The sequence below is a fragment of the Candoia aspera genome, chromosome 3 (assembly GCF_035149785.1).
Source record: "Candoia aspera isolate rCanAsp1 chromosome 3, rCanAsp1.hap2, whole genome shotgun sequence".
Lineage (NCBI taxonomy): Eukaryota > Metazoa > Chordata > Lepidosauria > Squamata > Boidae > Candoia > Candoia aspera.
In genome coordinates this window covers 83,365,703-83,386,412 of record NC_086155.1, presented here as the reverse complement: position 1 = coordinate 83,386,412, position 20,710 = coordinate 83,365,703, and the positions used below count along the sequence as shown (strand labels likewise).

Here is a 20,710-nt window from a genome sequence, read left to right as displayed (position 1 = left end):
AAGGAAAAGTTAAGCCAGTTCATGTTTTTCCTGTTGATACCAAGAATTCTATGTCTTGTTCAGAACAGATGAAGGAGGACTGAATTTCCTAATGAGGGAGTCCTGATGTTTGAAATAGCCAAGGCAAAATTATTCAAGTAGATTAAACATGGCATTGCTGAACATTTGGCCAGCTGAATTTGGTACCACTTCTGTCAAAAGAAAAGGTCACTCCACTCACCTGCACAAAACCTAAAGTCTGATAGAAAATGGGGTTTTTTTGCTTGGTGTTAACTGACATTTTAGGATGACCATAGCACAAAAGAACGCTGGAGGAAGCAATACCTCTATAAGCACTGCAGCAGCTTTGCCTGCCAAATTTGGCCACAGTTCCTTTAGATAAATAACTTCTCAGTGACGTGCTGTGCTGAAATTACATAAACAGCAGAAATTACTAAGACTTGGCCCCAGGGATTTGTGGGTTTCAAGATTTTCTGCAATCAATATTCTGACATCTGCAAACATTTATCCCTAAGAGTTGATGCCAAGAGCTGTAAAAAAGAAAGAAATGCCATCACTTCATTCTAAAGATCTTGATTCAAGAATTATTTGCAGCTATGTACCATTACTGATTCTGTAGCTGAATTTATAGAGAGAGGAAGATTGTGCAGACTTGATTCCAGATTTAACAGAAAGTGTTACAAACAGTGTTAACAGGTGATAGCACATATTGACACACATACAGCTCTGGCAACCCAGCCTATGAATTTATTAATACCAACTGCATACAATTGTTAGAATTATTTTCTTGCCTTTCCTCTAAGAACTCAAGGCAGCTTACATGGAAATCCTTCATTTTATCCCCAGAACAACACTGTGAGGCAGGTTAGGCTAAGCGACCCAATGGATTTCTGTGACTAAGAATGACCATGAACTTGGGTCTCCCCAGCCCTGGTCCAACATCACTGCATCAGACACTGACGTTTGTAGGTATAAGGGTATAGCTACTTTCATGGAGATTCCCTAAGCTGATACAAGAAAAGATACACCGAAAGAGCTAACTAGAGCAAGTTAAGAAACATGAAGATACTAACAGAACTATGCCAAAGAGTTTCATGGTCTTATTCAAAATGGGTTCCTTTTTAACTACTAGTAATGTAGTTATTAGTCTCAGCAAGTAGGATCACCTGTATGGGCAGTAACTAAGCAGGATTTGGCCTTGAGAGTTGGGAGACTTCAGGGTTATAGGTTAGACTGGCAAGTCAAAATAATCAGGACCATTTTCATATTGCTACCAAGAAAATTACATAGATTAAGTCCATGAAATAATCAAAAGCTGAGCTCAACTTGAAGGAAGCTTTAACTTAATAATTATTAATTTACCTACTACTGCTTGAGAATGGGAATCCCATAATTAGATTTATATCCCACCTTGTGTGTAACAATTGAGGCTGCAGATATATATTCCTGCCTTTTCCAATTTTATTACCCCTAGCAATCCTGTAACATAAATTAAATTGAGATATATTGGATAAGTTTGGGTTAAGACCATAAGCTTCCACCCTTGACTCTGGAACTAAACCTTAGTTTCCTGGTCCTAAACTCATATCTTTGTGGAATTACTCTAAATTGGCTGTTATTAATCTTTTTTTCAATTTAGGGAACAAAAGATTTTTCACACTCTATACCAAAAAGTCAACACAAATCTAAGAAAACCAGCCTCATCGCTTTATTCTAACAGAGATCTTGAAAAAGCAGTCCTTTAAAAAAAAGATTCATATGCATGCTTCTTCATTTCATATTGCAGTAAGATTTGACTCTGGTTTTGCCATGGTTACTTGAATACGGAATGTTTCTGATGCAGATTACTTTCTCCATGGGTGTCAGAGATGTATTCTCACTTAGCAGAGCCTAGACTTATCTATAGAAAATGTGTTTTTATATTTGAGGGAAGATAACTGAACATTCATTCCAATCCTACATATTTTTAATTCAGAAGGGATATCACTTCATTCCAAAGTATGCCTATCTTGCAAACTTATTATTTTGTTGTAAAATTGGTTCCAAGCACTAAAGCAGCCCTTTGACTGAGGTATGTTTGTAATTTGTATGAAGTGCTTTTATAACAGATATACTTTCTTTTGTTGGAAGACATCATTTTCCAAATCAGCATTTGTTGTATTTTATATAATGGCTTTTATTTTTACAAAAATTTAATTTTATTTTGGTCATTCTAATAAACTCATCACAAAATTATAACACAGTTGTTCTGACAATTGTACATGCTATGCAGAAGAATCAGCAAGCTAAGTGCTGTCACAGTTTTTACAAGAAAAAAATATTATATAGACTATACAATGAAAAGATAACAGTTCCAAAGACTTATGAAATAGGAAGTAAATGGTATCATACGCTCTAAGAGGAGAAAGTTCCAGGATCTCAGAGTCAGTGTTTTCAATACTTTTTCCTAGTCATAAAATACAAATTCTTGAGCAATACCCTAAGTTAGCTTTCACCAATATACATCCTCTACTGTACTAAGATCGAACTCTCAGGATTCCCCACCAACAATCCTGTCAAGGAATTACTTTTACAGGTATTTTGCATTATATCTAAAATGAATTCTCATTTTCTTCTAAAAAGAAACAACATAAAGCATTTGTCAACAAGTAGCACAAGTTACAAATCACAATAATCAATTTCCTACATCTGTGAAACTAAAGACATAGATTTAATCCAGTGCCTACCATAATAATTCATTTAGTATCTGCCCAACCATTTAAGGCACAATTTATACCAAATATTAGGAAGTTGCAAGATACAACAGGATTGCTAAAACTCAAGAACACAGCAGAAAAGAATCCTGCCCAGATATTAGTCCCATTATAGAGACTGTACGTTGCCGTTATTGAATACACTGCAAAGTGGTGAAAGAATCAAATGCACTTGGAAATTATTTTTAAAAACCTGTCCAACAGACAGAGGTACATTTACTACTTTAACTACACCTAGACTAACACTGCTCTGGAGAGAAAGCCCCTCAGAGTTTTGGTTTCATTTAAAGAGTGACCAATACTCTAATGCTACTTAACACGCACACAATACAGTGTTAAAAGCCTTTTTATTGCTTCATAGTTTTGAAAAAAGGATGCAGCAAAGCATCCTTTGCAGTAATTCTTGTAGCAGGATTTAAATCCAGCAGTTTATCAAGCAGATCATAGGCACTATTAGGGACTTTGTCCCATCCTTTGAGATCAGATGGCGTTTGTATAGTTTTCTTTTGTTTACCATCATCTTCATGACCACTTTGTTTCTGATATTGCATGTGCTTTTTGGATGTTTGAAGGGCAGAATCTGAAACATTGCCTATTCCAGCTGGTAAAGCAAATTCGTGAGAAGAGTTGATTTTTATGTCACCTGCTGAGTTGTCAAAGCTGGTATGTTTTCCTCTCAGCCTTTCACAGAGCTTCCTTAAATCCTGTGCTGGGATTTCTTTGCTACACAGTATTGATTTACCTAAATGAAAAGCACTTGTTAGGACGCTCTTCAGAATGCATAGCCAGTTTCATCAATATGGTCAAACATTATAACATAAGACACTGTATATTGTATGTGTATTTATTACGTACAGGAAGGCTATCACAAGTAACAGCAGCTGGTCCCTTAGAGGAACTGAGTTTTTAAAGGTGAGAGAGAGAGAGAGAGAGACAGAGACAGAGACAGAGAGACAGAGACATGTTGGCCCCACTGTGCATGACCATGAAGATACAGTAGCCAAGTCTCAACTTAGCCAGACCTCAACTATGCAGTTCACAGCAGCACTCACCTCGTCAACCAGAAACCCCTGAAACTGTGCTGCTTGGAATGGATGTGTTTTGTTTCACAGCCTAGACAAAGTAGCCTGTTTTATTCTGCACCTGACTTAAGTCAGACATGCAAGCTTTGTTCTGGGCATGGAACTTTCAAATCAGCTGTTCCAAGCTCCAAGTATCTTTGAACCATTTTGCACTACCCTATGAAGGGAAAGGCAGAAGACTGCTTGACTGTATTTACTGAGCAGCTCTAATATTAGAGCTGTAGAAGACAGCACAAGGAGACACAATACCCAAGACACATAAGCAAGGACTTAATTGCTACTACCACCCGTGAGTCTGTACTTTTTGCTGCTGCTTTGATGGACACGAGAGAACCTATAAAGCTTTTAATTTGGTGAAAAGTCCCTATCTGCACATATCTGAAGTGTATTTAGAATGCCAGCAGGTGAATAGAATGCCTGTGGCTCTTTGGAGTGCAGCAAAATTAGCACTGGCACTGCGGATGTGCTTTTGTTTTACCTATTTAATTTTCACTGTAATACCAAATGCATACTATGTTTACTGAATTTCTGATTTTGCCTTATAATAGGCTTTTGATGATAAATTTAGTAACATGTTTTTCCCAGTCACGATCTTTTATTGTGGTAAGTTGATCTTTAGTGCAAAATATTTTGCACAAATCACTCTGGATAAGCAGCAGATAACTAAAACTAAACACTGTAGATAGAATGACTTGGGAAATGAGGAACTTCATGCTGGTGAAGCACTCTTGGGAGTTGAAGTCTTCATATCTGTAGTGTCTCTATGGAGAGCGCTACTATTGAAAAATGCAGCAAAAAGAAGTTTATGCACAGAATTCTAGGAAAGGAGAATGGAAATAAAGAAGAATAGAGATGTGAGCAAAAGTTGATTCAGAGCCAGTGCAATATTGATTAGAATTAAATAGTCACATATTTGCTTGCAGCCCTTTCATTTCACAGATTGGATGCCTCTGATTTGATTGTTATGTGTTTGTTTCCTATGGGATTATTTAGAAGCCATGAAACTGATTTAAGGCAATTTGATCCTGACATTTAGATGAATGAATTCCAATGCTATTTTATCCAGTTATATACAAATCCATGAACATAACCCTAATTAGCTGCATACAGACAAATAATAATAAAGCTAGTTACAAACAGGTTAGAAAAAGAACTACAAAACCTGTGTACCAAATGTTTTAGCAGCTTGAATAGTTTCTCTGGAGCCACGAATAGTCATGATCTGTGCCAAAGCTGTTAAATCATCACTAGCTTTGTAAAATGGATACCGGCCACTCAGCAGAGAAAGAAATATGATTCCTGCAGACCATATGTCAATTGCTGCAATTAAAAACAAGATTTTAGTAATAATGACTAATCATTCCAGTTCATTCCCAGTGTTCAAAAAGCTGAGGAGTAGAGGCATATTATAGAAAACATTATTGTATATACTTCGGTGTAAGACTGCTGTCTTCCCAAGATTTCTTTAGCTTTTCATATTTTATGATCTTTCCCAAATGAACTTCAGGAAGAACGAAGCAAGGACAAAGGATCTGCAACAGTACCTTATAAGTATTCAATGCAATTTACGAAAAGAAAAAGGTAGAATAAGCAGTTGTGGGAGGAACTAGTTCAAACTTCAGCCATATTTATTCTTCTTTCATTGCAAAATATTTCTGATAAGCTTGAATTTACATTATTTTTTTTCAAGAGGAAATTTGGGCTCCTCACTATCTGTCCCATCCCAATATATCCTAATGTACTGATCCTAAAAGACATCAAATTATAGTTTCAGCAGCAGAACTATTTTTTTTAAAAAATCCTGTAGACTTCAGATACCCTGATTGAAGGAGCAGCATTCTGGATGAAAAGTTTTCTGAGAGCTAGGTGGAAGTAATATTAATATGCCAAAAATGCTGAAGTTCCTCATCTGACAGCTCGTTTCACTCTGCTTAAAAAGATTATTTTTTGTCAGCTTGCAATTTAAAAAAAATCTGCTTGCAAGAATATTGTTAATTATGCTTGCTCTAAGATAGCATGTTAATGGAGATTGCATATAAACAGTAAGGGCTTTTAAAAAATTAGCACAACGCTAAAATTGTTTGAACTTCCTACTTTTTCTCCTTGGTTTAAAAGAGAAATGTCATAGTAAACATTTCAGATAAAGATAGATTCCATCTAAGATTCTTATTCCGGCTAACAAGTTTTCATAAAGGAACATTTTAACAGTGTTAACAGTTTCTTTAAAGAAACTTGGATGATTTAAAGAAACGTGGATCTAGTGCACAAGAGTAGCAAGTGTAAGTTTGATTTACTGTACCTGTAGTTTGATTAGGACACTTAGTTAATACTTCTGGTGCTCTAAATCCAGGCGTTCCAGCCCTTGGGGCAACCTGCTGACGTCTTGGGGTTAAATAGAAAAAAAAAATTAGAAGGTAATAGCATGCAATTTGAACATGCTAAAGTTCAAAGTACTATGTATGTCAGGCCTGCACTACTTGAGGGCAAAGGGCCACATACATAAATTAAAAATCCTCATGGGCCACTGAGAATGACTGGAGTGCAGATCCCCTGTTCCGTGGCTAGGGGAGTAGCAGAAATGCTGGAGCTGGTGGCAAGACCTGGCGGTGCTTGGCAGCATGTCTTTTGGGGTGGTGGGGACGGCTGTAAATTTGCAACTTTTAAAAAATGTCAGCAGGCCGCACATGGCTGGTTGGCGGGCCACATGTGGCCTGTATGTCGTGTGGGACTGATCTAGGATATACTTTATATGGTGACATTAATGAACATCTAGCAAAATAATAAAACAGACCTCCAGTGTGTTGTGATTGCAACTCCAGAATTCTCTGCCAGCACAGTCAAAGGCTGACTTGGAAGGCTGAACATTGAACTAACCACACCTGGATGACACCCTGTTAGGGAAGGTTGTTCTAATATCTTGCTTTCTGGCTACAACATTTTCAAATTATACTATATGCTTACTTCTACTGTACTGGGAATATATACATATAGATGCAGCTTTCATATCTTTACATAGTACTCATGGCTAAAACTGCAAAAAGATTTATCTTGTAGTTATATCCTTATGATTCTAGAGAACCTGTTTATTTAAGCTTATCCCACAGATCTTGGATGTTATTTTTACTACTGCTGTTATGTTGCTAGCAGGATTGTTCTTTTGATAGTTATATGAACTATCTAGCTGGTACTAACTAATCAGTTTATACGGGAAGGAATAACAAGTAGATAATAAATCTACATTTCTACGCTCATGCATTCCATATCTAGCATCCTCCCAAGTTGACACTGCTATAATGCAGAAACACAACTGAAAAGGGCCCAAGTGTTTGTTGGTGCTGAGAATTCTTGTACTGAAAATGTACACTATTATGAAATCATGTGTGTGAACTAAGACTTCGATGTTTTTTTCTACTGTTGCATTTCAAGGTTCTAACCTTATCACGTGCTTACTAAATCTGTCTAATTTATCCGTATTTTTAATACAGCTTGACAGCAGAGAGATTGCTTTTACTGCATCAAAAACTAATTACCTTGAAAGACAAATGTTGCAGACGCTGTCTTTTGCATAACAGTCACAGGTCAACTTAGCTGGAGTACTGCTGGCAGCTTTCTTGCCTAAACCATTATTCACAACTGAAGTTGTCTTCTTCTTCACCGACAGTTTCCTAACTGAAGTATCCATTATCCTGGGCTGCTTTATGAGCAGTAAAATAAAAGTTGTATTTTGAATGCAAGGCATACTCAAACACATTTTGACTACAGATGTTCTGTACAAGATAAAAGTTGTAAAGACAGCTTGCAAAATTCACAAGATTTACTATCAACTAATCCCAATGGCTAATAAGCATAGCAAAGTATTTCAAGAATTCAAATGTAGTGGGATTTAAGGAAAATTAGACATTTTAGTAACAGCATTAGTATTTAGAATATAGATTTGTGAATGATATTGCCTTAACTCAATCCAAAAGTGAACAATATGGGAAATGCAAATTATGGAGAATTGAACCAATTCTACAATGGGATGTTGCCAAAAGCAGCATTTCTATCTCAAGTTCTATCCTCCTATAGAAAAAATGTAAATATGGAACATAGAACATGTCATAATACCATGCATTTTCCTGACCCTGCTACAAATTACGTATTATCTCACATGTGACTACTGTATATTTTAACCATGAAGAGAGGAAATGTAATACAAGAGCTATTTTTGCAGCAACTACATACTTATTATAAAATGTACTTCAATCCTAACTTGTGACAAAACCGTCTCATCAAATTAGCCTGTACTAGCTATCAGGAACAAAAAGAAGGAATTTATTTCCAGCTTACAAAAACTTTCCTACTTGTTTGCTCAGAAACAACTTTTATTCATAAAATAAATGGCTACCTGATTTAAGAGGCTATTATTTAACAAGTTAATGTTAATGCTGTAACATTGTCAGATACACCATTATTTAAAAAAACAAACAAAACATACACATAGTTTCATTATCTGCATCATACCCAGAAAGCAGGACAAAGAACAGGTGTACTTTTTTTAAAGTAATTTTTATTAAGAATTTTAACAATAATAAAAGATAATACAAAATGAATTTAATGAAATTTTAAAAAAACAGAGAAAAGAGAAATACAAAGAAAAGAGTACAGAAAATAAAGCAGGAAAAAAGAAAAAAGAAACAGGAAAATATATTTAAAGAAGTGACTTCCAATCTGCTTTACAGCAGTTACAAGCAAACTTGATTTCTTTCCTCCTCCTTTGAAAGTACATTACATGAATCACTTCTTACCACGTCCCAACCTTTTTCAATCGACAAGTCCAAAAATCATTAACAGTTCTTTCCGATTTCTGCAAAAAGTCCATAAAGGGTTTCCAGTATTTTGTAATTATTATCTTATCTCTGATCAAACAAGTCAATTTTGTATTCTTTTCTCTTACGCAGGATTCTGACATTCTTGATCCTTAATTTGACTTCAAAATGTTATTGTAGCACCTGATCTCCATCCATATCTTCCTCCTCCCATCCTAAAAGTGTTTTTAAAATTTCAAGAGCCTTCTCCTTACTGTTTTCTCCAAGTTGTTCTGTAAATACTCTTGTTCTTGAAGATTCTTTCTCTTGTAAATCCAGTAGTAATCCATTATCTATATAATTTTCCATCTCTTAATATTTATATTTCTTCTGTTTATTATCTGTTTTGTTTTCCAAAATTTCTACCTTAACTTTAATTTGACTTGGCTTTATTTTTCATCTCTTCTTTTAACTCTTCATTCAAACCTCCTTTGAATGATGTATTCACATAAACCTTTATGGATGCTTATTGTAGTTGTAACATTCTTTCCCAATTCTTCAAAAATCTTTGAAGAATATCTCAAGTGTAATACCTTTTTCTGTCATTTCTGCATGTTTCACAACTTTTCTAGTAACCGCCATTTCATCAGGTGCAGAAATAAAAGTAAAAAAGGGCCTCTCTCTTTTCGCCTTTCTATAATCCTTAAGTCTTTAGACCCTTCTGACACTCTGTAATTCTATGCTCTCAAGTTTCCTTTATCTCTTTATTTCGCAAAGTCCATCAATCATCTCTTCAGTAAAACCCTAAACAATCTATGTTCCCACAAAGGCGTTGTTTTGTTTATTTAATTATTTCAATAATGCTTTAACAAAAATCATAGTATTTCAAATTTGACTGGCCCCTCAGTCTGTTTTAAACCTTTTAAAGTTAAATTCTTGTCAAGCTTCTTGCTGTTGATCTTTAATTCTTTAAATTATTATTTTACTCTTTTCTTTAATCTTTTGTCCGGAACGAATCTGAGTGGGGTTTTTTTCTTGCTGCTCCAAAGATCTCTTCTAGCTATAAAATAATTAAAAGCCACATGTGCTTAAGAAAGTGGGGTTTTAGTGAACCCAGTTTCTTTACAGGCTCCACTGCAGCTGTGAGCTTGTTGACTTTCCCATGGCTCCTGGCTGCTCAGACTCAAGAGTCAACCCCAAGAACCTTCAAATCCTGCGGTCTCCTTGCAAGGAGCAGCTGTCCGCAGCACAAGTTGGCAATCTCAATGGCCTCTCCTTGTCCAGAGAGCCTCTGTTGGCCCAGGCTTGTCACCTGGTCATCGGTCTTCACCACAGTGTATTTATGCTCCTTCAGAGATGTCTTAGTCCACCATTACCTCACCCAGAAATCAGAACAGGTGTACTGATTATTTTATGAATCTGGTAATTTTTAGCTACATTAATACACGACTATTTAAAAAAAGAGATATAAAAACTTACTCAAGAAAACATATCAGAGGCTTTCAAATTACATGGATAAAACATATTATTACAAATCAAATGCAGTTCCTATTCCCGAATTGCTTGGCAACCAATTCAGGCTTCAAGTTTCATAAATACAGGTAGTCCTTGGTTAACTATAGTAATTGGGACTGGAATTTCTATTGCTAAGCGATGTGGTCGCAAAGCGCAACATCACATGACTGCATCACTTAGCAACAGCAATCTTGGCAGTCCTTGTTGCCATTGTTAGCCGAACCCCATCCGGATGTTAGGTGAAGGACCCACCCCAATCCAAGCCATTCCCGGCTTGGTCTCTCCCAGCCCCAAGCCTCAGTAAGACTGCCTCCTCTTGAACTCCCCCCACCCACCTACGTCCCCTCTCATTTCTGCCCTTTTGGCAGCCCTGCACAGCAGCACTCCTTGGTGGTGGCAGTGGCAGCACCAGCGATGCTGGGACTGAAGTACAGCTCTGGGGTCTTCAGCAGTCTCAGCCAGCCACACCATCCCTGGGCCTCTACTTCAGCCCCAGTGCTACTGCCCCCGCCACAGACTGCCACCACAAGCCCCACACCGCAGCCAGCCGCCCCAGCGGCCTTTGCCACAGGGCTGGTGCAGGGCCGCAGGGCCAATGGAGTACAGGGCAGCAGGGCCGGCAGAGGCAGTGGAGTGCAGGACAGCCAAAAGGGCAGAGATGGGGGGGAGGGAAGTTGAAGCACCCCCGTGGTTGTAAATGTGGGCAGGCTGCCAAGTGGCCAAATTTTGATCATGTGACTGTGGGGCCACTGCAATGGCTGTAACTTTGGGAATTGGGTATAACTACCATTCGTTCAGTGCTGCCATAACTTTGAATAGTTGCTGAACAAGTGGTTGTTAACTGAGGACTACCTGTACCCCTGAACATGCAGATTTATCTGTGATAACAAGCAACTTACTTTAACTGTAGAACGGACTTGAAATGCTGAGCTTCGGACATTGAAATTTCTCTCCCCAAAAACCGAGCGCTGAACAGAATGACACTCTGGATCCTCCTGTGATGTCAAAAAAGGACAATAAGGATTCTGCCTCTAATGCAGCATCTGTAGCAACATATCTTTTAAATTTTAAGATAAGCAAACACTGAAGCCAAGTTACTATATTTTATCAGTTATCCTGCTTTTACTCAGGAGTTCATGGCAGAATACATAGTGCTCCATCCTCCCACTTTTCAACAACATCCTTGTGAGATAGTGGAAGATTAGCATAGTTTTAAAACTGGAAGAAGAAACATCAATAGCCTGCGCTATGCTGACACTATCTTGATAGCCAAAAATGTAAAGGATCTGCAAGCTCTAGTAATAAAAGTCAAGGAGCACAGTGAAAAAATGAGACTAAAATTAAAAATAAAGACCAAACTAATGATAACAGGTAGAACAAGCTTTAAAAAGTGGTGGTTAGCTTCTGCCTTTTAGGATCAGCCATCAACAGTAAAGGAACTTGCAGTCAAGAAATACACCGCAGACTAGCACTTGGCAGAGCAGTCATAAAGGCCTTGGAAAAGATACTCAAATGCCATGATGCATCTATACCTACAAAGATCAGAATTCCGTGAGCCATGGTACACCCTGTAACACTCTATGGAAGTGACTTTGAAGAAGAGGAAACTAGTATTGATGCTTTTGAACTTTGGTGTTGGAGACGACTTCTGAGAAACAGTGGAGAACCAAGAAACGAATGCATGAATGAACAAATCAGTTCTCACTTGAGGCACAAATGACCAGGCTCAAATTATCCTACTTCAGACACATTATGTGAAGACTTAGCTCTCTGGAGAAGGCTCTAATGCTGGGAAAGGCAAAAGGAAAGAGAAGAGAATGGCCAGAAGTAAAGTGGACAGACTCAGTTACATTGGCAATGAGTGTACTGTTAGAAAAACTAAAGGACCAGCTAAGATCAGATCATCATGGAAAAAATCTATGTGGTTGCTAGAGTTGACCTGACTTGACACATAATCCATCCATCCATCCATCCGTGAGGTAGGCTGGACTGAGAGACAGTGCCTGGGTCAGATCATTGAGATGGACCAGAACCTGTGCCTCCCCAGTGCCAGTGTAACAATTTAACCACTGTACCATTGGTGAGATGGGAACTTGGCTTCCAAGCCGATACTAGGTTGGTCAGATATTGCCACCTGCTGAGACAAATACTATATTCATTCAGTCTAATGCTTGGTGTGGAGTGGTACGTAATGGAAGACAGATGCAGATTTTTTTTTTTATTATGCAGTAACTAATCTGGAACCCATTAATTTGGGAATATACTCATATGACTATTGTGTAAGAATAATTATTTCAGAGTAATGAAATCCAATTTTGTGTGATGTCTGATATTGATGTATTTTCAATATTTCATATAAATTCAAAGACTCTGAAATAGAATGAAATATTATTCTGGTATTATATCTCCCCCTGTTGGATAAAGTTACTTATTAAATAAATTCATCCAGCAAAAGTATAGAAGAAACAAAGAACCTTTCGTTTGTGTCCTTGTTTAATCTGTGTCTGTGAAATGGAACAAAGCCTTTTATTAGCTGTTTTTGTAGCAGACTGATGAAGTAGCTGCCTAGTTGTTGGGGAAGTAACTTGGCTTCCCAGAGTTATTGGAGGCTTATTGTATGTACAACTTCTTTGCTGAGTTTCAGACTGAATAACTTTGAGAAGTTCCACTTTTGTCTCAGAAGTTCCTTGTGCCAAGCCAAAGTCAACCAGAGCATACCTGAAGACAATTAAAAATATGATTAATGATGATACTCACTTTTGTTGTATCAGAATCTAACAACTTCCTTGTTTAATACAATTCAGATATAGAAAGTACATAAATGCAGTTTATATCATATTGTTTATTTATTTATTTTCTATCCCACCTTTATTATTTTTTATAAATAACTCAAGGTGGTGAACATACCAAATACTCCTTCCTCCTCCTATTTTCCCCACAACAACAACCCTGTGAGGTGAGTTGGGCTGAGAGAGAGTGACTGGCCCAAGGTCACCCAGCCAGTTTTCATGCCTAAGGCAGGACTAGAACTCTACATTTAACATGCATATTTGATAACAGAATGAGAATCACATGCTGAAAAACTGTGTGTGTATAAACATGTCTGCTAGATGTCGCAAAATTGATTTGGAAATTTAGGGAGTAAGTAGCTGGCAGACCATTAGGTCAATTATTTCTTCCCCCATCTACCATAAATACTTGATTTTTCTTGACCTTTCCGAGATGTTCATGACCCTATTATTTTTATTAAATACATTATTAAACTTACTATATTTAAAACATGCTCCCATATAAGATCATAACATATACAAGCTTGGCCAGACTTACTGTCGCAATTGCCTGTTGTACAGGAAATTACTCGGCTTGACATCACGATGAACGATACCAAAGTGATGAATGCGCTTCAAAGCTTTCAAGAGGTTAAACATGTAATTTCTTACTTCTTCAAATGAGAGAGAATTCAAGATATCCTGTACAAACGTTGTAATAAGTAAGTGCACAATAACTTGCAATCAAGAACTCTTAATTCTTTTAATAAAAGGAATTTAAAACTCACCAAAAATGATTCATGTTCCAGATAAGGCATAACGATTACCACGTGATCATTTTTTCTAAAACAGTACTTAACTCCCATGACATTATCTTGTCCCCTACAAAAAAAAAAAAAGTTCTCTCACAAAGAGAACTTTGTATTGTTAGCAAGCTATGTTTCCACAGATCTTTTCTGAACAACGTTTCATTATTCTTTAAGGAAAGTCACTGCATACTAACAGCGTTCCATTGCTGAAATGCAGAGAACAAGATTAACAAAATAGCTATATCCAAAACTTGGCTGCCAGGACAATGCCTATGCTATGACTGGGGATGGGTACAAAATACATAAATTGCAGATTTAGAAAAATGTCATTTTTCAAAGCCACATTTGTAGTCTTAAGGACACTTCAAAATCATGAAGCAAGATACAAATTTAAGATATACAATAAAAATGATTTGAAAAGTACATCAACTATGCTTATACATGTTGAAAATATTTTCCAAGGGCTGGATATTATGCCCTAAAATATGTCTAGCAAAAAATTATGTACATTAAGGAAAGAGTGGTGCCATCAATTAAACTGGTTATGCAACAATTTTTAAAAATACATTTATATAAACACATATACAAGTCCAGGTAGCTGGAGCAGTAGAATTTAGGTTTGGCAGTTGTTATTTCTTTAAATAATTTTAGGGTGTACTACAAACAACCACACCAGTATACAGTATTAGAATATGTATTATTTCATGGACCATTTTTGATATATATAAAATAATGAATAATGGAATGTTAAATAGCAGTGGCAAAGATGGTAGTGAAAATTATTTGATTATATATACAAAAAGCATAAGTTAAAGCAATTCAAATGCCAAGAAGCCCACTGTGAGTCTCCTGGAAATGTAAGATCATTGCATGCTTCTATATCCACACGTACCCTGCTATTATAAGACACTGAAGTTCAGCAGCAATTCGTACAGGATGACTAGTAGGAATCAAGTGTTTCAAAGCCACTTTTTCTTCATGGCCTCCTCGTAGCTGGCCTATTGCCAAATAAACAGAACTAAATGTTCCTATCAAAAAAAAAAAAAAGCAAAATATTAATAGTTTCCAGTTACAAGTAGTAGTCAGTTTTGTATTTCTATAAACTTTTTCTTTCTGAAAACCACTCTATCCTCATCAAAAGCTTTCTGGATTCTTGCATAAGCCATTTTAAACTTAAAAAAAAAAAGCACTGTGCAATTGCAAAAAAATGAGCACTGTTGTTCTGACTCATAGTTCAGATGAACTTCTAGGAAGAAAGAAGGCTGCACTCACTATGCTGCAGCTGCACACTTGAACTTTTTTTTAAAGTTTAAAATAACTCACCCCATGATCTGCAAACATTTTGCCTGTTATCAGTTTGTTTTTTGAGATTTTCCAAACTTACGGATTTATATTTCTTCAAAGTATGGGGCCAGAGAAGAGATTCTATGCTACTGTCAGAACAGGGCATATTAGGTTTTCATTTTTTTTACGACAAAGGATCTAACCACATTGGCTTTCTGTATCAAAGATAAACAAAGAGAGAAGATCAATCCAACACCACATCTACCAAATTCATGCATGTTGTAGGCTCTATTGTCCATCCTGAGGTTTTGAAAAGAAATCAACCCTAGTTGGTTGATCTGTCTTCCCAAAACAAAGGCAGATGACCAGTTGCCACTTGCAGACACTTATAGCACCTTCACAGAGTGCTTTATTCCGTGAATCACAGATTGGAAAAAAAATAGCTGTAAGACAACCTTACTCCTGTAGTGACATTACAGTTTCTTAAAGTTTAGATATAAGTTTTGAATACACTTTATGCTCTAATTCAGACAAGGCTGGTTATTTATTTAAATGATTTTCATTTTTTAAATCTGCTCTGAGTTAGAGTAAAAAGTGTATTGAAAAAGTAACTATTTATTTTCTTCTTTTTCCTTTAATGACATTTTCTCCCCCCTTTGAAATCCTTTCACATAATTTGAAACTGTTTCATCAACTTAGCTATCTACGTATATGATACTATTGTAGAACTACTTCCTTGTTCTTCAGGGAGGTTTCTAATCTATTAGAGGTGGGTAAGGAAAGGAAAAAAGAGTACTACTAAAGAAAATTCCTGGACAGGTCCTAAGCAAGCAACTATTTACTTGCCATGCTCCTGAGTTATGTCAGAATGACAGGAAGTATGAAGTTGGGTATCTCACAACTATGTGTATTGTTCCAGCACATAGACCAGCCTTAGAGTGGCCAACCACAAACCTGATTGTAGCCTGAAATGGTAAATCTCCTACTGAGTAGTTCCACTTCAGTTGCAGGAGGGACTCACATGACTACATACCTTTCTTGTCCTAACAGTCAGAAATCACGCTGAGATGAGGAGTAGGTCTCTAGTGTTTATTACTGCTACATTTAAACAGAATCCTAACAAACTGAAGAAGTGTGGGAAAAACCCAGACATATAAACCCCAAAGGCTAAGGCGGGTTTGATCTGTGTCTCTTTGAATGGCTGCTTAATTCCTCAGTACTACGCATGCGTTTTCCACCCTGGATAGAGGCCCCCTCCTGCTCGCCATCAGTACTCATGACATTTCTTCTCAATAAAGAGAAATCCTTGCTTACCGAAAACTAGCACCTTGGACAACCAGTTTATATCCTAGCCTTTTCTAAGTCTTTTGCTGGCAGTGAGGGGTATGGAGAAAGAGTCAATCATGCAGATTTCTATCTACTGTATAGCCTGAAGAGATACTGCTCACTGTTTATGAATGTTACATCTAAGAGCCAAGAGACGTCTTACAATATGCAATTACAATTAAAAGTTTAAAGCAGTCCCCAGAGGGAAAAAAGACAGAATGAGAATCTGAACTATGACATAGAGAACAGGAGATTTAACTCTTTCCTACTTGCTATTCATTGCAAGATGGAAATTTTTATGATGCTAACAGAAGATATCCACTAGGCAAAACAGCAATATGGTAGGAGTGGCTGAGAAGCTTACTGGTAGGGCAGCATGGCCAAATTAAATTCTCCTTGCATTCCAAAGCACTGACTAGTCTTCTTACTCCATTGTTTAAATTTTTAAAATTAGATACATTAATTACAAGGTTTCAGATAATACAGCCTCTAATTTCACCCTATCAGGCGACTAATAATACTAAAATCTAAAATAATTTATATAAAAAGGCTTTGGAAAATTTAGACAGATGGTCTGCATCCCACTTAACCCTGATTTTCAAAGAACTTTAAAGCAAAATCATATTCACCTTCACCAATTTTCCCTTTGATTTTGAACATATTTGCAAGCTGAGGTACTGCTTGATAAAGCTTTTCAATATCTGTAATTGCTCCTGTGGAGAAATTTTAAAATGAGTGATTTTAGAATTAGAATTTATTTTCTCTCACTTTTATGTAACTTTTGCAAAGTAATGATTTAATAGTGAAATTTAAAGCATTAAGTGCTGTCATTCGAGGATGGGTGGGGAACCTTGGCCCATATGTAGCTGCCTAGCATTTCAAAATTAAAAAGTAAAATAAACAGCAATAGGCCAGGTTACACTAAACACTACCTCTAGTATACATTACCAGCATGCTGAAAATTGATACTGAAGTTTGGCTAATGCCCTTTTATTTATTTATTTAGTAAATCTATAGGGCCATCTTAAATAGATGACTCTGGACTGTGAACAATCAATTTACAAAAAATACAGTATTAAAAAACCCATGACCAAAGTTAAAAATAATCCAGTTCAGAGAAGAAAAACTGAGGCACAATATAACAATTTTACAAAATAAGCACATACACACTGAGCTCCACCAATGTCCTGGCCCTAATGCCTGGGGAAAAAGCCAGATCTTAACAGACTTCCAGAAGGCCAAGAGGGTTGGGCCCTCTGAATCTTATGGGGGGAGATTGTTCCATAGGGCAGGCACTGCAACAGAGAAGGCACATTTCCTTGGTCGCACAAGATGATGGCATGCCCTGGACTTGGGGCATTCCCAAACTGTCAGATCTAGTGGAAAGAGGAGAAACCCTCTGAGGCAGACAGTCCTGCAAATTACCTGATCCCATGCAATGCAGGGCTTTAAAGGGGATACCAGCACCTTGAATTGTACATGGAAGTATACTGAAACCCCACTGCGGCTTGTGCAGCAGTGGTGTGCACAGGCAAACTTTGGAGCACCCCAAACTGTGTGTGCTTGTTTGAAGCTTCTGAATGTTCTTCAAGGGCAGCCCCATGTACAGCACACTGCAGTAATCCAATCAGAAAGTGGCTGAGGCATGAGTAATAGTAAGTTCAGCCTCCTGGTCCATGAACGGATGCAACTGGCCCATGAGGCTAATCCGTGCAAAGCCTCCCCCTGCCCCCGGCCAGAGCTGCCACCAGCTCTTTGAGCAGGAACTGTAGGTCCAGGAGGACCTCCAGGCTGTGCAGCAACTGTCTGGGGAGTGCTATCTCATGAAGAATTAAAGATAAAAAATCACCAGATCCAAGGAATCCAAAACCTCAGAGCCACTCAGTCTTGCCAGGGTTGGGTTGCAACCTGTTTTCTCCCCTCCAGATCTTCACAGCCTCAAGGCTGTGAAGAACCTTAATAGTACCCCTTTCATGGTCTGGGGTGGAAATATATAACTGAGTTTCATCAGTATATTGATAGCATTTCACCCTGAAGTGGTGGTTTCATATAATCTTGAATAAAAGCAGGGAAAGAGTTGAGCCCTGAGGCACTTCATGTAAGAGAGGTCTAGTGCTCAACCTTTCCCCCACCACACTAGAGCCAGCCTTGGAGAAGGAGAATCACTGCAAAACAGTGACCCCCTCAACCCCTCAAAGCTGGTCCAAAAGTATACCATGGTTGATGGTATTGGAAGCCACTCAGAGATCAAGCACCACCCTGAGCCCTACAAAGATTATCCACAAGTGCGACCATTACTGTCTTGGTGCAATAATACTGTCTGAAACCTGACTGAAAAGGCCGAGAGAATCACTAAATCAGTAATTACTATTTTGGAGATAAAGACACAAAAATGGGCTGTGGAACAAAACTTTACAGGAAGCTTAAGGAATTTAAATTCAATTCAAGAAAATCAAAGTTGTTGCTTTTCATATTCCTATCACTAGATGGCACAGCAATGATGTTGTATTTATTTTTTCCTGCAAAAAGCAAGTAACAGAAAGGAGAATTGGTAGCTATGTTAAACAACTGTAAAGCAGGAAGGGGAGGAGAGGATTATTGAATAGCTAAGATGTGTCTGGGGTCTTAATTTAAGCCTGCCCTGGACTGTTTCACCAGAAACTTTCAACTCTTGCTGCTGCCACCACTGTCCTGGCAACATGCTTTGAACTGACTGGAGTTTCAAAAGTAATAATGAAGTTCAACATAAACATGTAATCGGTTACTACAAGGCCCTCTACAATTCCAAGCAGTTTCATGTATCCTAATTATAAATATTTATAAACAGATTCCATTTATGTGTTAAGCCAAAGGCAAATAATCACCTTATGGCTTAGACCAATGTGCAAATCCAGCTTTTTTTAGCCCATGTAGTTCAAATCAGATATTTATGGAAAGCAAGTTATTCCAGCAAGTTAAAATGTTAAATAAACCTGTACATTTGAAATGAAGTAAGTGCTTGAAATATTCTACTTTATTCTTCTACAGGTTTCTTTTTGTAGCAAATGCCAGATCAGTTTTTGACCTCTGTAAAATTTATATCAATTCCTTGTACGATGAAAATCTAAGAATCGTTTGTGGAGTATCAAAATACCAATTCAAGATTCCAAAATGAGACGAAGGAAGCATAAATTATCAGGAAAATGATAATGAGAAGATTTTAGACTACAGTGTTAATTATACATACCTTTCTTGTTGCTGTCGTATTTTTTAAATGAGTTTTCAGCATTCAAGGGAGGTTGTTCATCTAGATGAACTGCCTCCATGACCAAACTATTTGAAAGGAAACAAAGAACAATGGAGGATGAAGTATTTTCTAAGAAATGATCTAGGCTTTCTAAGAGTAAATAGATTCAAATAAATCTGCTTCTTCCTGTCTCCCCTATGTAAGTCTGGGAAATGGGACCAGTTGCAAATGTGGTGTACACATTGAACATAGGCCAGTTTGTACAACATAGTCTGATCTTGGATACTTGGAAGCCCTTAGGAGCTTAATGAGGCTGTTCAGCAGTGTGTAGCTTTATTTAAAGCTGAACTGCACTACACAGTATAGTTAATATATTGGACCAGCTTTTAGTACATAATTATCTTTTCCCATCTTGAGCGTACCAACCCATTTTTCCCAGCCAGACACTTCTAGAGGCTATCATTAGATTACATGGTCTCTAGAACAAATACATATCGATTTTTGGAGTAAAACAGATAGAAATATTTTGCGATGGGAGAAGGAAATCGTGTTTAGGGTGAAGAAGCCATGTCCCAGCCAGAAAGCCCCTGACCCCAATTACGGGCCCCACAGAATAATTTTCCAGCCGCGAGGAAAGGATGCCATTGTTTTAACTCCTTACAGGCCTGTTTCTCTCCTCCTCCTCTCTCTAAAACATGCGCGACGCCTCAGCTTAGTGGCACGAAAGTGAGCTTTCCAACAGCAACGTCCCAGCCGGTTTCCCCTGCAAGAGGCCGCGCCGCCTGTGGCGTGTTTTTTCACAATGCACAGCCACAAGCGGCGAAATGCAAGCCGCCTTTTGCGAGAACTTCCAATTTCTCCATTTGTACCTAGCGCCAAGCGCGCGGTTGGCAGCAGAAAGAGGAAAAGGGGCCGACCCATCTGCAGGAGACCGGGCAGACAGGATACACGTGACAAGCGGCAAATACTGGCTGGCTGAAACGGTGCTGTCACTCAGACGATGTCTTGTTAGAGGCGGGAAATTACTTCACACGCAGAACGGCGAAACAGGAGAGGGGAAGTAAAAGCCACCTCCCTTTCCTTCTGTTGGGTTAAGGGCGGGAAGGGGAGGTTGGTTTTTGTGTTAGTATTTTAAGTGGAAGCCGTATGAAAGTGCAGGC

At 37.8% G+C, this 20,710-nt stretch overlaps 1 protein-coding gene and 1 long non-coding RNA gene across 3 annotated transcripts; both read right to left on the bottom strand.

The window, feature by feature from the left end:
- Positions 1-2,468: 2,468 nt before the first annotated feature.
- CDC7 (cell division cycle 7) lies at positions 2,469-20,472 on the bottom strand. 2 transcript variants are annotated; one of them, XM_063298246.1, is made up of 12 exons: positions 20,212-20,472; positions 19,551-19,636; positions 16,954-17,037; positions 14,607-14,742; positions 13,694-13,787; positions 13,465-13,607; positions 12,612-12,855; positions 11,037-11,132; positions 7,366-7,529; positions 6,135-6,217; positions 5,006-5,155; positions 2,469-3,495 (listed from the first exon to the last, which is right to left on the bottom strand). In XM_063298246.1, the coding sequence occupies exons 1-12, from the start codon at positions 20,469-20,471 to the stop codon at positions 3,101-3,103; spliced, it is 1,935 nt and encodes a 644-aa protein (XP_063154316.1). In that variant the 5' UTR covers position 20,472; the 3' UTR covers positions 2,469-3,100. The 2 variants fall into 2 exon arrangements, with proteins under 2 accessions (XP_063154316.1, XP_063154317.1); XM_063298247.1 differs by having other exon boundaries at positions 7,366-7,526.
- LOC134493582 (uncharacterized) lies at positions 15,795-16,943 on the bottom strand. The gene is made up of 2 exons (XR_010067588.1): positions 16,280-16,943; positions 15,795-16,031 (listed from the first exon to the last, which is right to left on the bottom strand). It is a non-coding gene; the product is annotated as an uncharacterized LOC134493582 (long non-coding RNA).
- Positions 20,473-20,710: the final 238 nt, after the last annotated feature.